The sequence below is a fragment of the Taudactylus pleione genome, unplaced genomic scaffold (assembly GCF_031769625.1).
Source record: "Taudactylus pleione unplaced genomic scaffold, aTauple2 ptg000571l, whole genome shotgun sequence".
NCBI classification, from domain to species: Eukaryota; Metazoa; Chordata; class Amphibia; order Anura; family Myobatrachidae; genus Taudactylus; species Taudactylus pleione.
In genome coordinates, this window is record NW_028284973.1 from 1,540,946 (window position 1) to 1,561,110 (window position 20,165).

General features: G+C 48.0%; 1 protein-coding gene across 1 annotated transcript in view; it reads right to left on the reverse strand.

Moving 5' to 3' along the window:
- The window catches only part of VWDE (von Willebrand factor D and EGF domains), a 138,417-nt gene extending 120,000 nt beyond the window's left edge, over positions 1–18,417 (reverse strand). Inside the window, exon 1 of the mRNA XM_088453096.1 lies at positions 18,380–18,417. Within this exon, the coding sequence (XP_088309222.1) occupies positions 18,380–18,400 (21 nt within the window). The 5' untranslated portion in view covers positions 18,401–18,417. The remainder of the gene's footprint in view (positions 1–18,379) is intronic.
- Positions 18,418–20,165: the final 1,748 nt, after the last annotated feature.

Genomic DNA, 20,165 nt, shown 5'->3' on the forward strand with positions numbered 1-20,165 from the left:
ACACAGCCAGCACCTATGGACTTTGAAGTAGTGGACACAGCCCCTATGGACAACAGCAGCACAGCACAACACTACACTGCACTACACTACACAGCCCAGCCCAGCCAGCCCTAACTCCCACCCTCCCTCTTCACTGTCCACAGCCGAGTGAGAAAATGGCGCCGACGCGGCTACCTTATATAGGATCCAAAACCCGCGAGACCCGGAAGGCGGGATGATGACGTTTTGCCTCGATTTCAGATCCGAGTCAGGCGGGAAAAGTCGAGCCTGACTCGGATCTGCCTCGGATCAGGGGGGCTCGGATTTCAGAAATCCGAACCCGCTCACCCCTAATATATATATATATATATATATATATATAAACACACACACTGGTGGCCAAAATTGCGGACACTTATTTACATTTTAATGTTTTTCAACTTTGAATGCTTATAAAAACTGTTACACTTCATGCAGTATAATGATTCATATATCAAATGAAAGGAAATTTAATGCCAAATTCAACACAACAAATAGAAGTCAAATATTTGCATTACAAGGGAAGTTATGCAGTGAAAACAACACTGAGGGCTCTATTTACTACAATCCGCATATTGAATGCGGATTGTAGTGTGATATTACCGAGTGAATTCGCATTGCGAATTCAGGTAATATCACAGGGATTTACTATAAATCCCTTGCAGGGACAGAGCTTGCGATAAAGCTCTGTCCCTGCGGATCCCATCCGCACTCTAGTCGCGGTATTTTCAGAAAAAATACCGCGACTAAGAGCACGCGCATGCGCCGACCGTCCACCGCTACTACCCCCCCACCGACGCTAAGCCCCGCCCCCCGGTGCTAAGGCGGGAATCAGGCCAATGTTTTCTCTTTGGTACAAAATCTAGTGTTTGGGGAATAAAATTAGCGGAAGCCCCAAAAAAACAAACAAAACAATTTCTGCTGTAATCCAGCTAATAGCAGCCGCCGTATAGAAGTGACTGGTCCATCTGCATAAGTCATTTTCCATCTGGATCTAATTTGCCGCACAGTCCTGAGTGAGTGGAAATGAGGAAGAGCGACAAGCGGCCACCGGGCGTTTGTCTGCCATTAATTACAAGTTGCATTCGGCTATAACACGGACGGCTGGTTTTGCTAGTAAAGGGACATGTACTACACTACTTTAAGAACAGCACTTTACAACACCCAGCTGGGGCTACAGATGATTTATGCAAGTTATATTCTACTGTAGGCGAAAGATTTATTATTATATTCACGCATGATATCCTGAGGTCATGCTGATTACATACTAGTGGGGAAGTCCAATGTCAGGCTCTGCTTTGAGTGTGTGCTGCTTAAAGTTATGTGATGTAATACGCCTCTCTGTTTTCTACAGTATGTACTAAACTGAAAAATGCACCCACAAAAATTAAGTTGTTCGGGGGTTTTACCGCATTTCCCATATGTACTAAGCACAGGAATGCGATGCCTTCCAGTGCTTCGTCCCGGTGGGTAACGCCTATGGGCTTCTTATCGGGTTGTCCCCTGAGAGATTCCAATAGGATCCCTCTGAGCTCCCCCCACGGCGGGCGCGTCCTTCTGCGCATGCGCTGCAGAAAGACACCAGAGGGACTTCTGGATGTTAAGTCCTTAAATCTTATCGGGAGAGCTGTCCTTTGCGATTTTAATCATAATGGGCAGGGGCGTTTCAAGCGAGGAGGGGGCCCGTGCACAGTTTCCATCACGGGCCCCCTCCTCTCAGTCCGGAGGCCGGCAGGTCATCGGAAAAATGGGCGCGGGCCATTTTCCCTGTACTGCGCATGTGCAAAACGACGGGAAAATGGCCGCAGTGGCCATTTTCCTGGCGTTTTTACAGTGCGGACACTGGCGTCAACGTGGGACTCCGGGGGGGTAAGTATAATATGGGTGCAAGGTGTGCGTTGCGGGCTCCCCTGGACCCAGGGGCCCGTGTGCTCCACATGCCATGCACCCATTATAAATAGGCCCCTGATACTGGGGTAAGTAACCCCGGTATGTACCCGATAAGAGGCAGGATGTGCCGCATTGCGGATCCAATGCTTAGTACATCCCGCACCCTAAATGTATAATCTTGGGGTTTCAGTAAACTAATATGAATGGAGAACATGTTATTACAAGTAAATTACAACTACTGCTCCCATCAGATGCTGTTTTAGTGATTGCCTCAGCACAGTTTTGAAAATTTATACTGGGTAAATTACAACTACTGCTATACTAAGAGCAATTTATCTAAAGGAAGTTAGGAATGTATTGTGAATCTGTGTTGGCCTTCCCCCTTCTCACAAATTGTTTATCTTAGACTTTATTGCATCCCAATTTAGTGTGTGTTAGAGCTTTCGGGGTGGGGTCCCAATCAGTGAGCACAGAGACACATGTTTGTAACTTTAGATATTACTGCTCCCACAGGCTGCATAGCCGGTGGCTGCCATAGTCTGTGTTAAGATTCAAAGTGTTCTGATTATAAGTGTAAATACAATTTGATAACTAAGTCGGAGTTACGCTGGAGGAAAACTGAGGGAAAAGAAACTCAAAACCAAAACACTTTCTGAACGACAAGAAGCAACAAACTTATGTGAATGAACAAAATCAACATCTTCTGCTGTATGCATATCCAGCCAACTACTTACTGCACTCACTGCTTGGACACTGCAAGTGCTCCCCTGTCTGTGTACTGCTCTTGTTGATTGATCTTTGTTGATCAGAACACTTTGGACTGGATCAGCTCGGGTACATTGTAATTTTGCCCTCATTCATTTTGTATTGCCTTTTCCAATTGTGTCACATCTATCCACTTTAATCATTTGTTTATAAACTAATTCCTGCACCCACTACTCACACACTGTACCTCTCCTTTATATATCACTTTTGGAGCTGCGCTCATACATTAGCAGCACTGTTCTTTACATGTATTTTTGCACATTTAACAACTTTAATCTACACTGACTCTATATCTCACAGCCTCCACTCCAGTTTACATCTCAATTATTACCTTGTCCACAGCATGAACACCCTTACTTCACACAACCCCCATATTCTATGTCCACATAATCCTCTACTTTATCCATCCCTCTCTTCCCCCTCCTGTTTCCTCCACTTGCTGTTCTTCCTTTTTTTCTCTCATCAGTCTGCTTCCAACCCTCTGCTTCTTTCCCCCACCTCTCCTATACCTCCACTCTCAACCACCTCCCTCCATGGTCTTGTTACCCCACTACTAAGCCCCATTCCCTCCTCGTTCTGTCTGTCACCTCCAGGGCTGCCAAGAGAAATTCTGGGCCCGGGTACTGCAACATCCTGTGGGACCACATCATGTATGGCTGCACCCATTTGTGAGTGGGTCTAGCATGTGAGATGCACCCACTCACAGGAGCATGGCATAGCACCCAGCAGCTGGAACTAAAGTAGTCACTACTGTATTAGGATGGCGGGACAGTCCCATAATAGCTGCATTTCTTGTCAGGCTGTATATAGATGCTAAAATGTAACACACAAATTAAAGTGCTTCTACTTTACTTTGTACATCTCTCATGTAAATAACACAAACAATCTATTTTCTATCATAGAGATAGATGTATGAAGGACTTAATTTTTACATAACATCAGGTCGTCTTATACACACACATTCCGCAGCACATATCCTAACCCACTGCTCCATGCTCCTTCTTCACTATCTACCCCTCTGTGTCGCCCCTGTCTGTCTGCCCTTCCCATTTAGAATGTAAGCTCTCACGAGCAGGGCCCTCATCCTCACGTGCTTCTCCTCCCCCTACTTATAGTATAATTTACTCCTAACTCCCCACAATGGCACCTAACACCTGGTTGCTCATGTCCTGCTGCTTGTGTTTTGCAGCTGACTTTATAACCTTGTCCTTGTCCTGCATAAACCTTCTATCGGATGAGGTGTTGTCATGTGTGCAAACCACTTATCATACTAACATAAAATAAAGACACTGAGACGTGGATTTGGCAGATAACTTGATGGCGATTTATTGGAGCAATAATAATTATTATTTATTTAAGGATGTATGGTGGCAAAGAAAGGACGGCCAGAAATCAGCCAGATCTGCTATGCCCACACACAAACAACAAAAGGCATAGCAGGCGTAGATCGCCCAGAGTACATACACATAACTATGTAACTCATATCATCAACAAAAGGTAACGCTCACCCCCATCTTGACTTCCCACCCGTTTAGGTGGTGATACTGCCCCCCGTTAGGTTGGTACAGCCAACTACCAGTCAACGAAGGGAGCGCCCTTAAATCATAATTGCACCCGGACTGGCGACCTGCCGTTCTTTCCCGCCACCCAAAACCAAACCCACAACATACCAAAATTTATAGGGGAGGGAGGGTGGGGAATCTGGAACAAAGAGGCTTTGGCCCACACTTTTATCCCACTATATAATGTTCCTGTTACAAACCCGCCCCTGCTTGCCATAGGCTAACTCCCACAAGTAATTTGCATACATGCCTGCCCCCATCCTAGAGGTTTAAAACACCTCTTTTCTTATGCAATCTTTCGGTTTCTCTAAACCTTCTATCGGATGAGGTGTTGTCATGTGTGAAAACCACTTATCATACTAACATAAAATAAAGACACTGAGACGTGGATTTGGCAGATAACTTGATGGCGATTTATTGGAGCAATAATAATTATTATTTATTTAAGGATGTATGGTGGCAAAGAAAGGACGGCCAGAAATCAGCCAGATCTGCTATGCCCACACACAAACAACAAAAGGCATAGCAGGCGTAGATCGCCCAGAGTGCATACACATAACCATGTAACTCATATCATCAACAAAAGGTAACGCTCACCCCCATCTTGACTTCCCACCCGTTTAGGTGGTGATACTGCCCCCCGTTAGGTTGGTACAGCCAACTACCAGTCAACGAAGGGAGCGCCCTTAAATCATAATTGCACCCGGACTGGCGACCTGCCGTTCTTTCCCGCCACAGCAAGGTTCAGCTTATAGAACCGCCGCACCGCCACCATACCAAGTACTACCCCAATAACGCCAACTCCTCAAAAAGATCCCCAATAAACAATGACACACCCTCCTCTGTTAAATGAACTCCATCAGGTCTATATATAACTAAATCGAAATTGAATGTTATTATGGTAAATGAAACGGCCATAATTGGCCATCACAAATTTGGCAACTGCGAAATTAAGTTTCTTCCTAGCTTCGTCATTAGCAGGAAAACTCCTAACCCCACGCCAGACCTGTCGAGGTACAATGCAAGACCAAATTAATTTACACAAGGGCCAGGCCGATAGCACCCTCGCCAAATCGTTGACAATATCAACTCGTAATTCTACAGTGGACCTCTGCCCTAAGTCGTTGCCTCCTAAATAAGCCACCAAAATACGTGGCCTACCAAAAAGCCTTGCATACTCTAACAGCTTAGGACAAAAGGAATGCCATCTCATACCTCTGGAACCTATCCAACGGACCATAGCTGAATATTCAAAAATTGGAGCTTGATCTGAACTCAAACCTAGCAGCCCAGAAAATATATGAGTGGCCTATAACCCAAATGTCCTGCGTGTCAAAGAGCAATCCTAAAGGTGGAGGAAAGCAGTAAATAAAAAATTAGTAATTGTCATAAAACAATAAAATTTTATGGTGTATTAGTGGGATCTGATAGAACATAAGTGAGTATCTGCCAAAAAGAAAAATTTTCTATTGGTCGCCGACTTTACTATTTGAAGTGGCTGAGACAAACAGAAGACACAAAGGGGAAGAATGGGTGGGGGGGAATTGGGAAAAAACAGGTGAACTCGGCAAGAGGTAAAATAAAAACCTGCTGAGGGATGGACTATGGCCTAATTAAATGATTGAGAATAGCCGAATTGAATCCGTCAGTTCAGGTAAAAATTGTAAAATCCCTCAAGACTCCCATTGCCAGCAATGGCGAGTAGCTAATCCCGAGTAGGACGGACAGGGGTAACAGACAAGACAGGACAGTACATGAGACAAGACAAAAACCAGGCAAGCATAAAATATAAACGTAACCGGAACAGACTGTGAAATGACTTTAAAACAAAGGGCCTTCATGCCTAGGTCGAATGTAACCTTTATAACTATCCGATTTCCAATGTCCTAGGGCCTTAATTTCTGATGCCGAGAAACCCGCAGCTGCCGCCGAAGTTGCGGCTCCGATCAGAAACGAGTGTGTACCAAAATCTTGAGGCGGGAGGCCTAAAACTGATACACACCTCTTCAAAAACCAACCAAACTGGTATTTGGTAAGCGGAGTCCTGTCCATATGCATGAGTCATGAACCAGGAACATCCGGCCGCAATAACTCATACCGCATAGCTAGTGCCACGGGGCAGATCTGTTTGTCCCTAGATGGACCCAACGAGATCCACCTACCCCTACCAGTCTGGTCGGTCTTCGACTGCCGAATCCTACAGAGAACAGACCTCTCACTGACCAGGATATCCGAGAGGAGCATGGCGGCATCAACCCATTTGGATGATGCCACCAGCTCCGATACCCTCAAGGTGCCGTGAAAAGCCTCCGAAAACACCACTTGAATCAGGACCGCCTCATACGCAGTAAGAGCCACTCCGAGAACCGCCCCTAATACTGCCGGAAGCAGATGAGCGTCCACAGGTCTCCTACGGTCAGCTACTGGCCGGGAGACCCGTGCCCAACCCTTTAAAGCCTTCACTATCAGAAAACTTTTAGTAAAGTCAGGTTGGCCCTTCAATTTACAATAAAATGCAATGCCCCCCAAAGAGCGCGCAACAGAAGCCCTGGATCTGCCAGCCAAACGGAGACTCCAAATAAAAGAAAGCATCGAACGATGCTGACTCTTACCTGCCTGTTTGCTGCTACGGGAATAATCTTCCCATTCATTCCATGCCTGCCGATATGCTCGCAACGTGGAGGGGGCTAAAGACTGTTCTGCGTAGCCCTCCATGCCGGCTCGATCACCTGCCAAATATAAGAGGGGCAAAGCACAACGTCAGCACCAGGGCCACAGATCGGGACCTAGCCCACTGGAAACGTGATAACGCATCGTCTATCTCATTCTCCACCCCAGGAACGTGTCTTGCCTTAAACATGATGTTACAGCGCAAACATGTGAGCACAGCTGCGCTAGCAAGCGCAAAACCAGCAGGGAAGCCGCATGTTGCTGATTGTATCGCATGGACCATGCCCAGGTTGTCACACCTGATAATGATGCTGCGATTGCGTAACCATTCCCCCCAGATTTCCAAGGAAACCATTATGGGAAAGAGTTTGAGAAGGAGTAAGTCCTTAGTCAAACCCTTTCCCACCCATTCTTCCAGCCAACGGCCAACGCACCAGGAGCCATCAAGGTAACATCCGAACCCCGTGGTGCCTGCTGCGTCGGTGAACAGCTGCAGCTGCAAATTGTCAGCGGCTGGAGACATCCACAACCGAACGCCATTAAAATCCCGAAGAAACGAGACCCAGACAGAGAGGTCCTGCTTAATCTCTGAGGATAAACGTAGCAAATGTCTCGGTTAGTGACACCAGCCGTGGCCCTTTCCAATTTACGTGAAAAAGCTCTGCCCATTGGAATTACTTTACAGGCCCAGGAGGGATTGCGCCTGCCGCAGGGTAATTCTACTGGAAGCCGTGCATTCCGCTATGGCATTACTTGACAGGCTTATCGAGAGGAATGCGACAAGAACCCACCGAGGTACAGATCTCGATACCCAGGAATGACAAGGGGAAGGGCCCTCCGTTTTGTCCACAGCAACGGGAACTCCAAATGAAAAAACAGCGCTCGTAAAGAAAACAAAAGATAACTGCATCTGCCTGAACCGGAAGGGCCGACACACAGAAAGTCATCGAGATAGTGGGCTATTCCATGACTACCGCAAAAATTAAATAAATAAATTCCGCGCACCAGTGTAGGAAGGTGCTAAAATGCTCGAAAAACGCACAGGACACAGAACACCCCATAGGCAAGCATTTGTCTATGCAATATCCGTTGTCCAAGCTAAAAACCCATAAACTGGAATGACTCTGGGTGCAAAGGAAGTAGACGAAAAGCTGACTCAACATCTATCTTAGCCATCAGTGCGCCCGGACCATAACACCTAATGACGTCCAAAGCATCGTCAAAAGACTGGTACACCACCGAGGAAACCTCAACTGGTATGGCATAATTTACTGACGAGCCTGGCGGATAAGACAGATGTTGCATGAGCCCTTATTTTCCTGGAATTTTCTTGGGAACCACTCCCACCGGGGAATTCACAAGATCCCTAATGGGGGTTCTGCAAAAGGCCCAGCAATGCGCCTGCGCTAACCTCGCCAGCCACTTTTTCCCTAAGAATGTGAGGCAATTCAAAGGCAGACTTCAAATTTCTAGGCGAATATGTATCGACATCCCTGCAAATAGGTAAACGAAAACCAAAACTGAAGCCTTTTAACGAAAATTCTGCGTCCTGCAGAACCGGGTACCAACTCAACCATTTTGCTATCGCTGTGACACGGACAGGGGATGGAACTTTACTTAGCACTTGTGCCTTTTGCTGGCTGTGCAGGCTGCTGCTGGGCACCCCCCTTGAAACACTTGGCAACTGGGTGATTGCCACCACATCGCAAGCAGAGGTGACGAAAACGACATTTTAATGTGGAATTATTAAAGGCGAAGCATTTTCCCCAGACGCCTGCTGTTAGCCCTGACGAACTGAACTAGCTGCTTTGCACGCGTTGTACCCCTCATAGGCAGGACGCGAAGGCTGCGTGACCTCCAGCAATGTATATTTGTCGAAGTAGGAGCATAGCTGAGAATGGAGCTTCCCGGTGATAGCTGCTTGGGGCAGTGATTGCAATAATAAGCTGTGCACCCTGTAGAAATTCACTGTAGCACATGTATTCTGTCTATTTTGTAAGTTAAATGCTCAGAATACAGTATATAATACAATCTCTTCTATTGGCTGATAATAATGATTCAAAGGAGATAAAAGCTAGATCTTAGGTGCTATAGATAAATAAAGCAGTGTCAAAGCCATTACCCCTTACTGTCATATAACGCATCACTAAAGCATTCTATTCCCCCAATGATACCTCAATGCCCAGCATAATACTGACACTGTTTGCTGCAACTGTTTTCTACCATTAAGAGGGCATAATCAGCACTTAGACCATCTATAAAATACATCATACGAATGTACTGAATGATATAATTCTGGCATATACAGGACCAGCAAACACAGTAAGTAATTATATGTAGAAGTAGGGCCATCCTGTCTGAGCTGAATCTTTTTATTTCATGTGCCGGCTCCTTTACAGATCATATGAGCAAGTTGGGGAATCTGGGAGAGGGCAGAAAAAGAAACCATGCACTGTCCTGGAAACAGATGCACAGATTGGTCCCCTTATGTACTGGATGGTGTATTATCCAGTATTAATAATTGATCCAATAGGTGATCCATATCAGTGCACCCCGTACAGTGCATGTTTTCCAGATCTAGTTGGTGCACAACAATATTCATTACTGGCTTTTTAACTTTTTCTACTGGCTGACACATTTAAAAGATCAACAGGGACTGTAGTGCTAGTTATTTCATTTGTGACACTGAGGGGATCCATGCAACTTTAGTATTATATGCTATTTCTATTGTAGTCATCATGGTGTGGGCTGAGGGGGGGTTCAGGCAAGGCACTCATAAACCCCTCCTGCATTTGCCTATGGTGCTGGCCATTGCAGCCACAAAGATAATATTGACCAGGGGCATTAAGGACTAAAGGGAAGCACCCCTCCCCCACACTGGCACACCTTCCACAAAGCTGCTGCAGCCTGAGGGGGGATAGAACTATCAATAGGGGAACCACACCTGCAGCTCCTAATAACATGGGGACACTGTGGAGCCAGGGACCAGGGTCTGGGGAGGCTCATTACTAGGCAGGACATAGCTACACCCACCCCCAGCAGAACAAGAAATCAGAAAAGACAGTGATTGAGGACAGAAAGGAAAAGTAAAAGCAATGATATGAAGTAAATGAAAAGAAACTAAATACAATAAGGAAAAGGAGGAGAGAAGAAGAGAAGAAGGAGAAGCACTAAGAGAGTTTTATTAAGGAAAATGACAACTGACAAAATGCACTTCCCTGTCCTGGAGGAATCTGGAACAAAGAGGCTTTGGCCCACACTTTTATCCCACTATATAATGTTCCTGTTACAAACCCGCCCCTGCTTGCCATAGGCTAACTCCCACAAGTAATTTGCATACATGCCTGCCCCCATCCTAGAGGTTTAAAACACCTCTTTTCTTATGCAATCTTTCGGTTTCTCTTGTTTTGTATTACTACTATTAACTGTTTTTCTTGTGTGCTCATTTATGTACTGTGTAAGGCGCTGCGGAACCTTTGTGGCGCCATATAAATAAAGGATAATAATAATAATTACACTGATAGCGGGGAGGTGGATAACCTTAGCCATCTTTTGGAATTAGTTTGGCAGTCATTAGCCTGGGATATCTGAAATTACTTACAAGAAACATTATACATCAGGGGTATTCAACATGCAGCCCTCTAGCTGCTGTGGAACTAAAAAACCCAGCATGCCATGACACAGTTTAACTATTAGGGCATGCTAAAACTGTGACAAGGCATTCTGAGATGTGTAGTCCACAGCAGCTGGAGAGCCACATGTTGAATACCCCTGTTATACAGTACATCAGGCTTTTCACTGTAATCAATTGGAACATTACAACTGTAGATTTAGGGTCCCTGACTTATTATCTTTACCAAGATAAACCACAGAATCAGCTGGGGGCGCCATTTTACTCTTTCTCTTATATTTCTTATTGTTGTTGTTGAAATATGGAGTGCTCTACTGCGCTGCCTCCATAACGTTCCTTTAGGGAGGCATCTTTCCTGTACTAAGATGGCCACCATTAAGCCATGGAATCAGCTGAGGGAGCCATTTTACATTGATTTAATTAATATTACATTTCTTATTGTTGTTGAAATGTGGAGTATGCTACTGCGCTGCCTCCATGGCTCTCCTTCAGGGAAGCATCTTTCCTGTACCAAGATGGGCGCCATTTTAGTTTTCAGTGCATCTTGTCACTGTGCACCACAGAACGTGTTCCAAGCAGCTCCAAGCGACCCTGTAATAAATGCTGGCTAGAGACCACAAAAAGAGCCAAACCGCTTACTTGTATAAGCATCACTATTTACATGCAATCATCGGCTGGTGATCTATATGTTCTGCTCAAGCTCCGCTCCATCCAGGACAGTGACTGTATGTAACTGTGGAAACGGCTGTACACCATACTTACACACTCTCCCGAAATGGTCGGGAGCCTCCCGAAAATCAGGTGGCGCTCCCGACCACCTGGAAGACTAGGCAAGTCTGCCGGAACCGGCCACCGCTGGCCAGCAACCCCCATTGCCGCCTGCACTCCCCAGTGACCGCCCACTTACTGCGCAAAAGTGGGCAGCCCGGGAGGGCGGCATCTGGTTAGGCCAAGCTGAAAACCAACTTTTATGTGGTTAGAAACCAGTGCCGCCATCAGGGGGGGATAGCCAGTACTCCTGTACTGGGCCCGGACAGCTGAGGGGCCCAGCCGCAGGCAGAGTTAATTGCTAATTAATCACCTGTCACACAGGACAGCTGAAGCTGGTATAGTGCTTACCGAAGAGTTAAATGAATGAATCATAGCACAGCTATGCTGTGATGAGTCATTCATTAATTAACTCTCCAGACAGTGATAGTAGCACACAAGCTAGTGCTGTCCGGTTCTTGGTTCCCCCAGCAGATCTGTGATCCACGCTGCAGCCTGGAGGTCAGGTGGTTTTGTCAGACACAATCCAGGAAGAATGCTGCAGACACAGCCCAGTAGGGATGGCCATCGGTGGTGTAAAATAGCAAGTAATCATCGATGATTACAAACTATTCACTGGATGACTATCGATGGATTCACCAACCGATGGTCATCCCTCTTGACTGACTGGCCCGTAGGCCAATCAGAACATGGGGCATGGCTTTGCAGGTGCCGGGGGCGGAGCTGTGCTCCATGTCCCGGAACTTGGTAAAAAAAAAAAACACATTCGGTTATGCTTTTACATCACTGTAGGGAAACCATCTGGTACTCCATCGATGTCAAAAACATTCGACATTGGCCATAAACCATCGATGATTTTGAATCATCTATGGTCATCCTTACAGCCCAGTAAGTACATGGATCTCACTTCTTGTGTCTGCAGCTCTATGGCCCTCATTTAGAGTCGGTCGTAAGCGGCCGCTCGGTCGTATTCATCCAATGTTTCCAAACCATGCATGCGCACGGTTAGTTGTGCGCATGTGCGTACGACGCCTTGCGATCCAAAATGCTGTAGAGCATATGGATTACGAGCAGGAAGTGGATTCCGGGAGTTGATTGACATGAAAGGCCGTTTGTGGGTGTTGACAGGGGTGGTGGTCTGAAAACGCAGGCGTGCCTCAGGGTTTTGATGGCGTTTTAGGGGCGTACATAAATTACCTGCTACGACCGACATAGAAGGCCGGAAGTAGTAAAACGTTGCGAGCAGGTTCAAGGCCTGGCTGATCGTACAGCTGAAGGTTGAGTACATGCACTTGCAAGCCCAAGAGTACAATCGATACTATCAAAAGTTAATGATGTTAGGATTGATGTTTCTTTTCTGAGCCATACAATGCAATCAGCTAATAATCGTTTGTTGTAGCTAATAACACTGATAATTGATTCAGTTGCGTTTGCATTAGCGAATAATAAGATTAAATACATTTAGAAATAAAAGCTGGTAACAAACTGATCGAAAGAGCATGGAAACATGACATGTGGGCATGAACACAACACAAGCAGCCGCAACCATCAGAAGAAAATTAACATACAGCGACTGACAACGATTGACTCGATCGCTAGCTGCTATCACTCGCTAGCTAGAGGAGGTGCATTGTTCATGTATGGGCGTCACTTTGGTTGCGACCGACCGGCCGTGCGATTGCTTTCTTTTTCAGTTTCTCGGTTGTTAAACGTACGACCGAGCGGCTGCTTACGACCGACTCTGAATGAGGTCCTATGTTCCCTCTCTACCACCTTGATGTCTGTCCCTGTCTCTCTCCCATGTCTGTACTTTGTATTTGTCTCTAGTCAACTCTATGGCCCTGATTCAGACCCACTCGCGAGCGGCTGTCCGCTCGCAAGTGGGTCGATGGTGTGCACTGCGCATGCGCACGACGGAGGGAGCTCCGTCGTGCGCATGCGCGAGACGCGACGAGCGAAGGACTTTCCTTCGCTCGTTGTGTCTGATCAAAGGGGGCGTGCTGTCGATGTTGATTGACAGCACGCCCCCTTTGGTGGGCGTGCTGGGGGCGTGCCTGCCAGACGGAGGCGTTCCCAAGGGAACGCCTACCGTCAGAAGCCGGCCCCACTGACATCACTAGTGATGTCAGTGGGAGTGATTTTGGCTCTGATAGAGCCAAAATCACTACTGGCCTTGTGGTAGAGAAACTCAACCGCAGGCTTCTGCTCGCACTGGCGATGGTCGCGATGGTCAAGACCATTGCGACCATCATCCTGCACGCTCGTATAGGCTGTGGGTGGTGACCCACAGCTATACGAGCGTCCAGGAGGACGCTCCATATTTATGGAGGTGGGCCCTGATTCAGAGCGAGCGCTCTGGTCAGAGCGTCCGGCTCTGAATCAGGGCCTATGTATCTTAGTATGTGTGTCTCTGCCCAGGGCCGGCCCGAGCCTAATTTTTTTGGTAAGCGGATATAAATTTTGGCACCCCCTGTTGAAAAAAAGCCCTCATATTTCGATGTCTGAAATATCGGGAGTACATGTAATATTGTAACAATGACAAAAAATAATCTGTAGATCAAAAGACCAGCTTTATATATACTTGGGGCCATATCCAATTAGCCCCGAACACCGTTGGGGCGCTAATTGATCCCAGTTTTTCACCGATAATCCCCGTTTTTCGATGATATTTTTTTTCTTCCTAACCTAATTCGGGCGAATTAATACGATAGTTTGCCCGTTAACACACAGGAGCCGCGATAAGCCCTATGTGTTCTCGCCTTTTTTTGGGCGAAAAAACGTCACTTATCGTGGATTATTTTTCGGGACACATCAGCTGTATCTTGGCGCCGTACGCAGCTGCGTACCTGGTGTAACGGGCGGGCAGGCCCTGTCTCTGCCCCTCCCCATCCCACTCCACGGGTGATTTTGCCTCACACCTCCATGAGTGCCTCTATCCCCTCCACTCCCCATGAGTGCCTCTGCCTTCTACTCCAAATCTCAATTGTGCCATTGCTCCTTTTTCACTTCTGTTTTTAATTCCAATGTGTGCCTATGCACAGGGCCGGCTCCAGTGTTAGCCTTGCCCTGTGCGGGACCGGAATCCAGGGCCGCCATCAAGGGGGGACTTCCGGGCCCCGAGACCCGGAGAGAGCAGGCAGAGGGGGGCCCGGATGGCTGCGATGCTGCACCGACAGCCATAGAGTACTGATAGTGCCTCCTGCATTAATTTACAATTACAAATACGGTGCCTGCCGCGAGCCAGCCGGAGCCCGGCGCCATCCAATCAGGAGCGGACACTCCTGATTGGCTACCGGTCCGCGAGCTTTGATTAGCTTGGGTCCGGCGCCTGGTGAAATGCCGGTGGGTGAAGCAATCATACATATATGATCCTGATATGCCGTCAGCGCTGATCCCGGCTGCCAACTGAAGAAGCGCAAACCAGGTACTACATAGTGCCTGACCATGCCCTGTGCTCCCCCTCCTGTTCCAGCCAGCCCTCCCTAGCCTGTCCTCCCCTTTATGCCATGAGCCTCCCCAGCTAGTCCAGCTAGCCTTCCCTGTCCCTCTCTTAGTCTAGACAGCATAACCTGCCATGCCCCACTCCCCAGTCCAGACAGTCCTCCCTGCCCTGTGCGTCTCCCCCTGGTCCAGCCAGCCAGCCGTTCCTGTCCGACCCCACCTCCCAGTCCAGCCATCCCTCCCTACCCTGTCCCCCCTCTCTTCCCTGACCTGTGCGTCTCCCCCCTAGTCCCGCCAGCAGTCTCAGCCCTGAACCTATCCCTCCCCCCCACTCCAGTCAGCCTTTCCTGCTTTTTTTTATTTGGGTCTAGCTTTTTCAACGTATTTTATGTGGTTACGGCTTATTTATATATATATAAATCCATCCCCTCCCTCCCCCTGCGGGGATGGGGGGGGCCCCTGTCTACTTTGTCAGTACCGGGCCCCACAATTTCTGATGTCGCCCTTTAGCTGTGCGTGACCAAAATGGGGGTGTGGCCTAATTACCATAGACCATGCCCCTAAATTACATTATTTGGGGGGCGTGTGACACGCCTCCCGTTAACGTCAGGCTGGGGGCAAGCCTAGCACTACGTCAGTAGCTGGGTTGCCCCTAGCCCTCTTCCATGCACACGGCATCCATTCCTCTTCCCCGGAGCCGGCACTGCTGCGGCGGTGGATGTGCCCAACCACCCACGGGACACTTTGCCCCGCGGTTGCAACAGCGGGGAAGTGCCTGAAAAACAGGACTGTCCCACTGAAATCGGGAATGGTTGGGAGGGGTGCGCCCTCTATGCGGTGGTGTTCGGCCGCACTGGTTGACCATGTCTCGAGCTGGCCCTGCCTATGCACCTCCTTCCCTCCCTATGAGTGTGTCTGCATCTAATCCACTTGTGTGCCTCTAACACTTGTTACTTTCTTTATTCCTGTGTTTCACATTCCAGACCAGTCCAACTTGTGGCTCTCCAGCTGTTGTGTAACTACAAGACCCAGCATACCCTCCCACGATCAGCTGGTAAAAAATACTGGGAAGTCACAGGTTGGTCAGGACTGCATTATGCCATCTTTCTCCCCATCCCATCTGTTTCCCAATCTTCTGCTGCCATCTGTCCACATTATTCACTTTCCTCTTATGCCACAACTTTCTACCCCCTCATCTACCACTTCTCCACTCCTTATGTCTTTCCATCCTCATCTTCTGAATGTTCTACATAGAACCATGGCCACTGGCTGGCGATCAGAAGAGGCATGGATGAAGGGGAAACACAACCAAGTTCAATGCCACAATCTAAGGATAGCAGGTAAGTACAATTCTCATTATTTAATCCCTCAGTACTCTACACTGAGAGCGGGGGCCCTGCATGATCCACTTGTACTGGGCCCCATAATTCCTTATGGCGGCCCCTGCAAGAAACATGGGTTAATAAATTAAATTCCACTCTAGGTTGCTAGCTTCTAGAAGAAAGACTGGCTCTGTATACTGTATAGGCCACTTTGTGTCATGCTAACTATTATTGTATTCTGGAATATACTACTGTTATACAAAATAATAATAATAATGATCTGTCTGTACACCTGCATTTCCATGTCTGTAGTTTGAGTTATACTTAAGATAAGTGCAGCCTTAAATCACACATACTGTATAGACACATCCAGAGCAAAGGTCACATCTGCATTTGTAGTTGCTATGATGTCCCCACACACTACAGTTGGTTTGTGATAATACGTTGTGTGACCTAAAAATAATCCGCATGGTTATCAAATTGAAATCAATGCAGTCACAAGATGACTGATAATGGCCTGTGCACAGGGTCATCATCCAAACTCACCGAAACCCACCTGTTTTGCCAAGTGGACAGTAATCATGTGAAACGGCTGAGCGGCAGAATTGGTGAATGTTTGGCAACTTTTGGTGAACAGAACACAGTGTCTGTTGTATACTGTACCCCAACATTCCAAAATACAAATTCAGGACACAACAGACATGATCCCAGATCTACCCAGAGCATACCACATCCGTGAGCCACCAAATTACACTCCACTTGCCCATTACTAATGCCTCTAAGTTGGTAGGTTATGGAACATTGGGCCTAATTCAGACCCGCTCGCGAGCGCTGAGCGCTCGCAAGCGGGTCGATGTTGGCCAAGTGCGCATGCGCGCGACGAATGCGGCTCCGTCGTGCGCATGCGCGAGACCCGAATAACGATGGCCAAGCCGTCGCTATGGGTCTCGCACCAAAGGGGGCGTGCTGTCGATGGTGAGTGATAGCACGCCCCCTTTGGTGGGCGTGCCGGGGGCGTTGCTGCTCAGACGGAAGCGTTCCCATGGGAACGCCTACCGTCTGGGGCCGGCCCCACTGACATCACAAGTGATGTCAGTGGGAGTGCTTTTGGCTCCGATAGAGCCAAAAGCACTCCAGGGCTTGCGGCAACGAGACCCTACCGCAAGGGTCTCGTCGCAAGCCCGATGGTCGCGATGGTCTTGACCATCGCGACCATCTTTTTGGCCGCTCGCTATAGCTGTGGGTGGTCACCCACAGCTATGCGAGCAGCCAGGAACACTAAGAGGGACGGCCCTGATTCAGAGCGAGCGCTGTGTCAGAGCGTCCGGCTCTGAATCAGGGCCATTCTCCCATGAGAAATTGAAACTGCCCAACACAAATCAGGACTGTAGGGAAAATGACATTGTGCTACTTGGCTCCGGCTTGTGAATTCAATTTACACAGCATAGGGGAATATTTATGTCTCTCCATTGCCTACTGCAAACCAGCCCCCTAGATTTCGACGGTGACTGCTACACTGTCAGATTTACTAAGCTCCAGAACGTGAAGCATTCCAGAGCTTGGCCCCAGCAGCTAACGGCCCGGCAGCAGTGGTATCAGTGGCGGAGCTTACCTAGGGGCTGCAAGGCTGTAGCCCCCCCCCCCCCCCCAGTAAAATCTGCCGCTTCAGTGAGCCAGTGCAGCTTCACTGTGACTGGAGGTGGCTTCCCATTGGAAGCGCCACCTGCCAGTCACGCTGAAAACAGGCAGCCAGAGGGAGGTGTCTCCTCCCCCTGGGACTACCAGTCCGGGCTGCGATCAGCAGCGAGCGGCTTCCTGTGGAAGCCGCTGCTCTACCTTTCTGGCAGCCCTACAGGGCTTCTCGGGGCCGCAAACAATGCAGCCCTGAGAAGCTGGTGTTAAGCGCGCACATGCGCGGCACCACCGCCGCTCATGCGCCGGTCCCGACGCCTGCCAGATTGATTGAGCAGGTACCGGGACCCAAGCCAGCAGCAGCGGCCCCCCTCAGGTAAGAGGGCAGGAGTCGCTGCTGATCGGCACCCACTGATGCATGCACAGGCCGACAACCGCACATGCGCAGTACACTGGCAGGGTCCGAACCTGGAAGCAAAGTGATAGCAGTAACTTTTACAGAAGCTCTGCCCCAGCGCCCCAACAATAATGAAAGCAGGCAGTTAATTTCATTAATGAATTGCGAGTTGGGGTGTAATAAGCCCCATAATCAGAAAAGACTGACAAGAGATACGTTTGATGAGTTTAAAAGAGATACAGTATTTTATCCTATTTGTAATCATGATGGGCAGCACCAATACCTCCACACACTTGGTCGGCATCTCAGCTGGCTTTTCAAAGATCATAAATCGGTACCACCCGGCAGAGAGAGAATGGTCACAAATCAAGTCATGGATGGCAGATTGCTGGAGCCGGCTGGAGTCAAAGTCCAGACTTCGGTAGGGATTCTGCAGGATCTTATGTCCAGTGGAGGAGCACTCGGGAGCTGCAAGGATATATTACACAGTGTTACAGGCGCTTGCGGAGCCTACAATTTATTATGATCTAAATAAACACACAGAAGAAAATAAAATTGCTGTATATTTTATGGCTCGATCTGTCTAAAAATGTGATGTCTCCAATAATCAATAACCGTAACAAGGAAAATCAATAGAGTGAATCTAGCTGCAGTATCAGCACTGACGTCATCAGTTGACAAAATCCAGATCTGTGGCCAATTGGACACTGACAAACCCATCATTCAGTTGTCTGCTCCAATAATAACAATTCAACAACCCTATTAACCGTGATCAGCTACCGAGCTCACTCCGACTGCAATGTGATTAGTATCTTCAAAAACATTTTGACCTGGCTTATAACATCGGCATAATATGTGAACAAGTAGATTCAACAGTTTCCAACCCATATATAGGGCGATATTGGGCAGATGTAATATGAACAATGAAATTCAACCATCATATTATAATTTGTGTGGTTATAACCAGGGCAGTTTCTAGGGTCTGAGGCTCCCAGTGCGAACACTCAAAATGCGTCCCCCCCCCTCGAAGCAGTAATATTGTGGGGTGGGCGTGGCGTCATCGCGAGGGGGTGTGGTATCACAGTAAGGGAGCGTGATCTAGAAAGACCACAGATTGTCAGCCACCGTGACTACTGAGTACAGGGGTGTCTAACCTGTCAGAGGCAAAGCGCTGAAAAATATATGTAGCTAAACAAAAGATAGACAGCATGCGCTCAAAAAATGGGGTGTGGCCTAGCTGTCACAAGCCCACGCCGCATTTCTGTGTGCATGCCTGTGGTGTGACATTTGCAGAAGTATGACCTTGCATCACACTCGGTTTTAGTCGCGTTGGGAGCGAATCCAGCCAGATCCACATATAATACACTGCAACAAACCACTTCCACATAAAATATATTGGAAAAGCCAGAGGCACATAAACTACATTTTAAAACCACATCCACCTCAAATACATTATTAAATCCAGAACTACATAAAACACATTGAAAAAACATGATTCACATAATACACACTTCATGCCAGCCCCCTCCCTTGCCATTCCATCCCGACAGGTCTTAGGCTCCCCCCCCACTGGCTCTCAGGCAAAAGTGCCCATTATGCAGTGCCCCCTGTAGTTGTGCCCATATGCAGTGTCCCCTGTATTTGTGCCCCTTATGCAGTGCCCACAGTGGTAGTGCAACTTATGCAGAGCCCCCATTAGTAGTGCCCCCTGTAGTCATGTCCCCTGTAGTCATGCCCCCATCAGTAATGCCCCCAATAGTAATGGTCCCTGTTGTAGTGCCCCAGTAGTAGTGTCCCCAGTTGTATTGCCCCCAATAGTAATGCCCCCTGTAGTAGTGTCCCCTTTATAAATTCCCCAATATTAATGCCCCTGTATTAGTGCCCCCAATAGTAATGCTCCCTTTGTAGTAGTGCCCCAAGTAGAAAAGCCCCAAGTAGTAGTGCCCCCAGTAGAAGTGCCCCTGGGCCCTGAGTAATGCCCCCAGTAGTGGTGCCTCCTAAGCAATAACCCCAGTAGAAGTGCCCCCCGAGTAATGTCCCCAGTAGTAGTGCCCGGGTGCCCCCAGTAG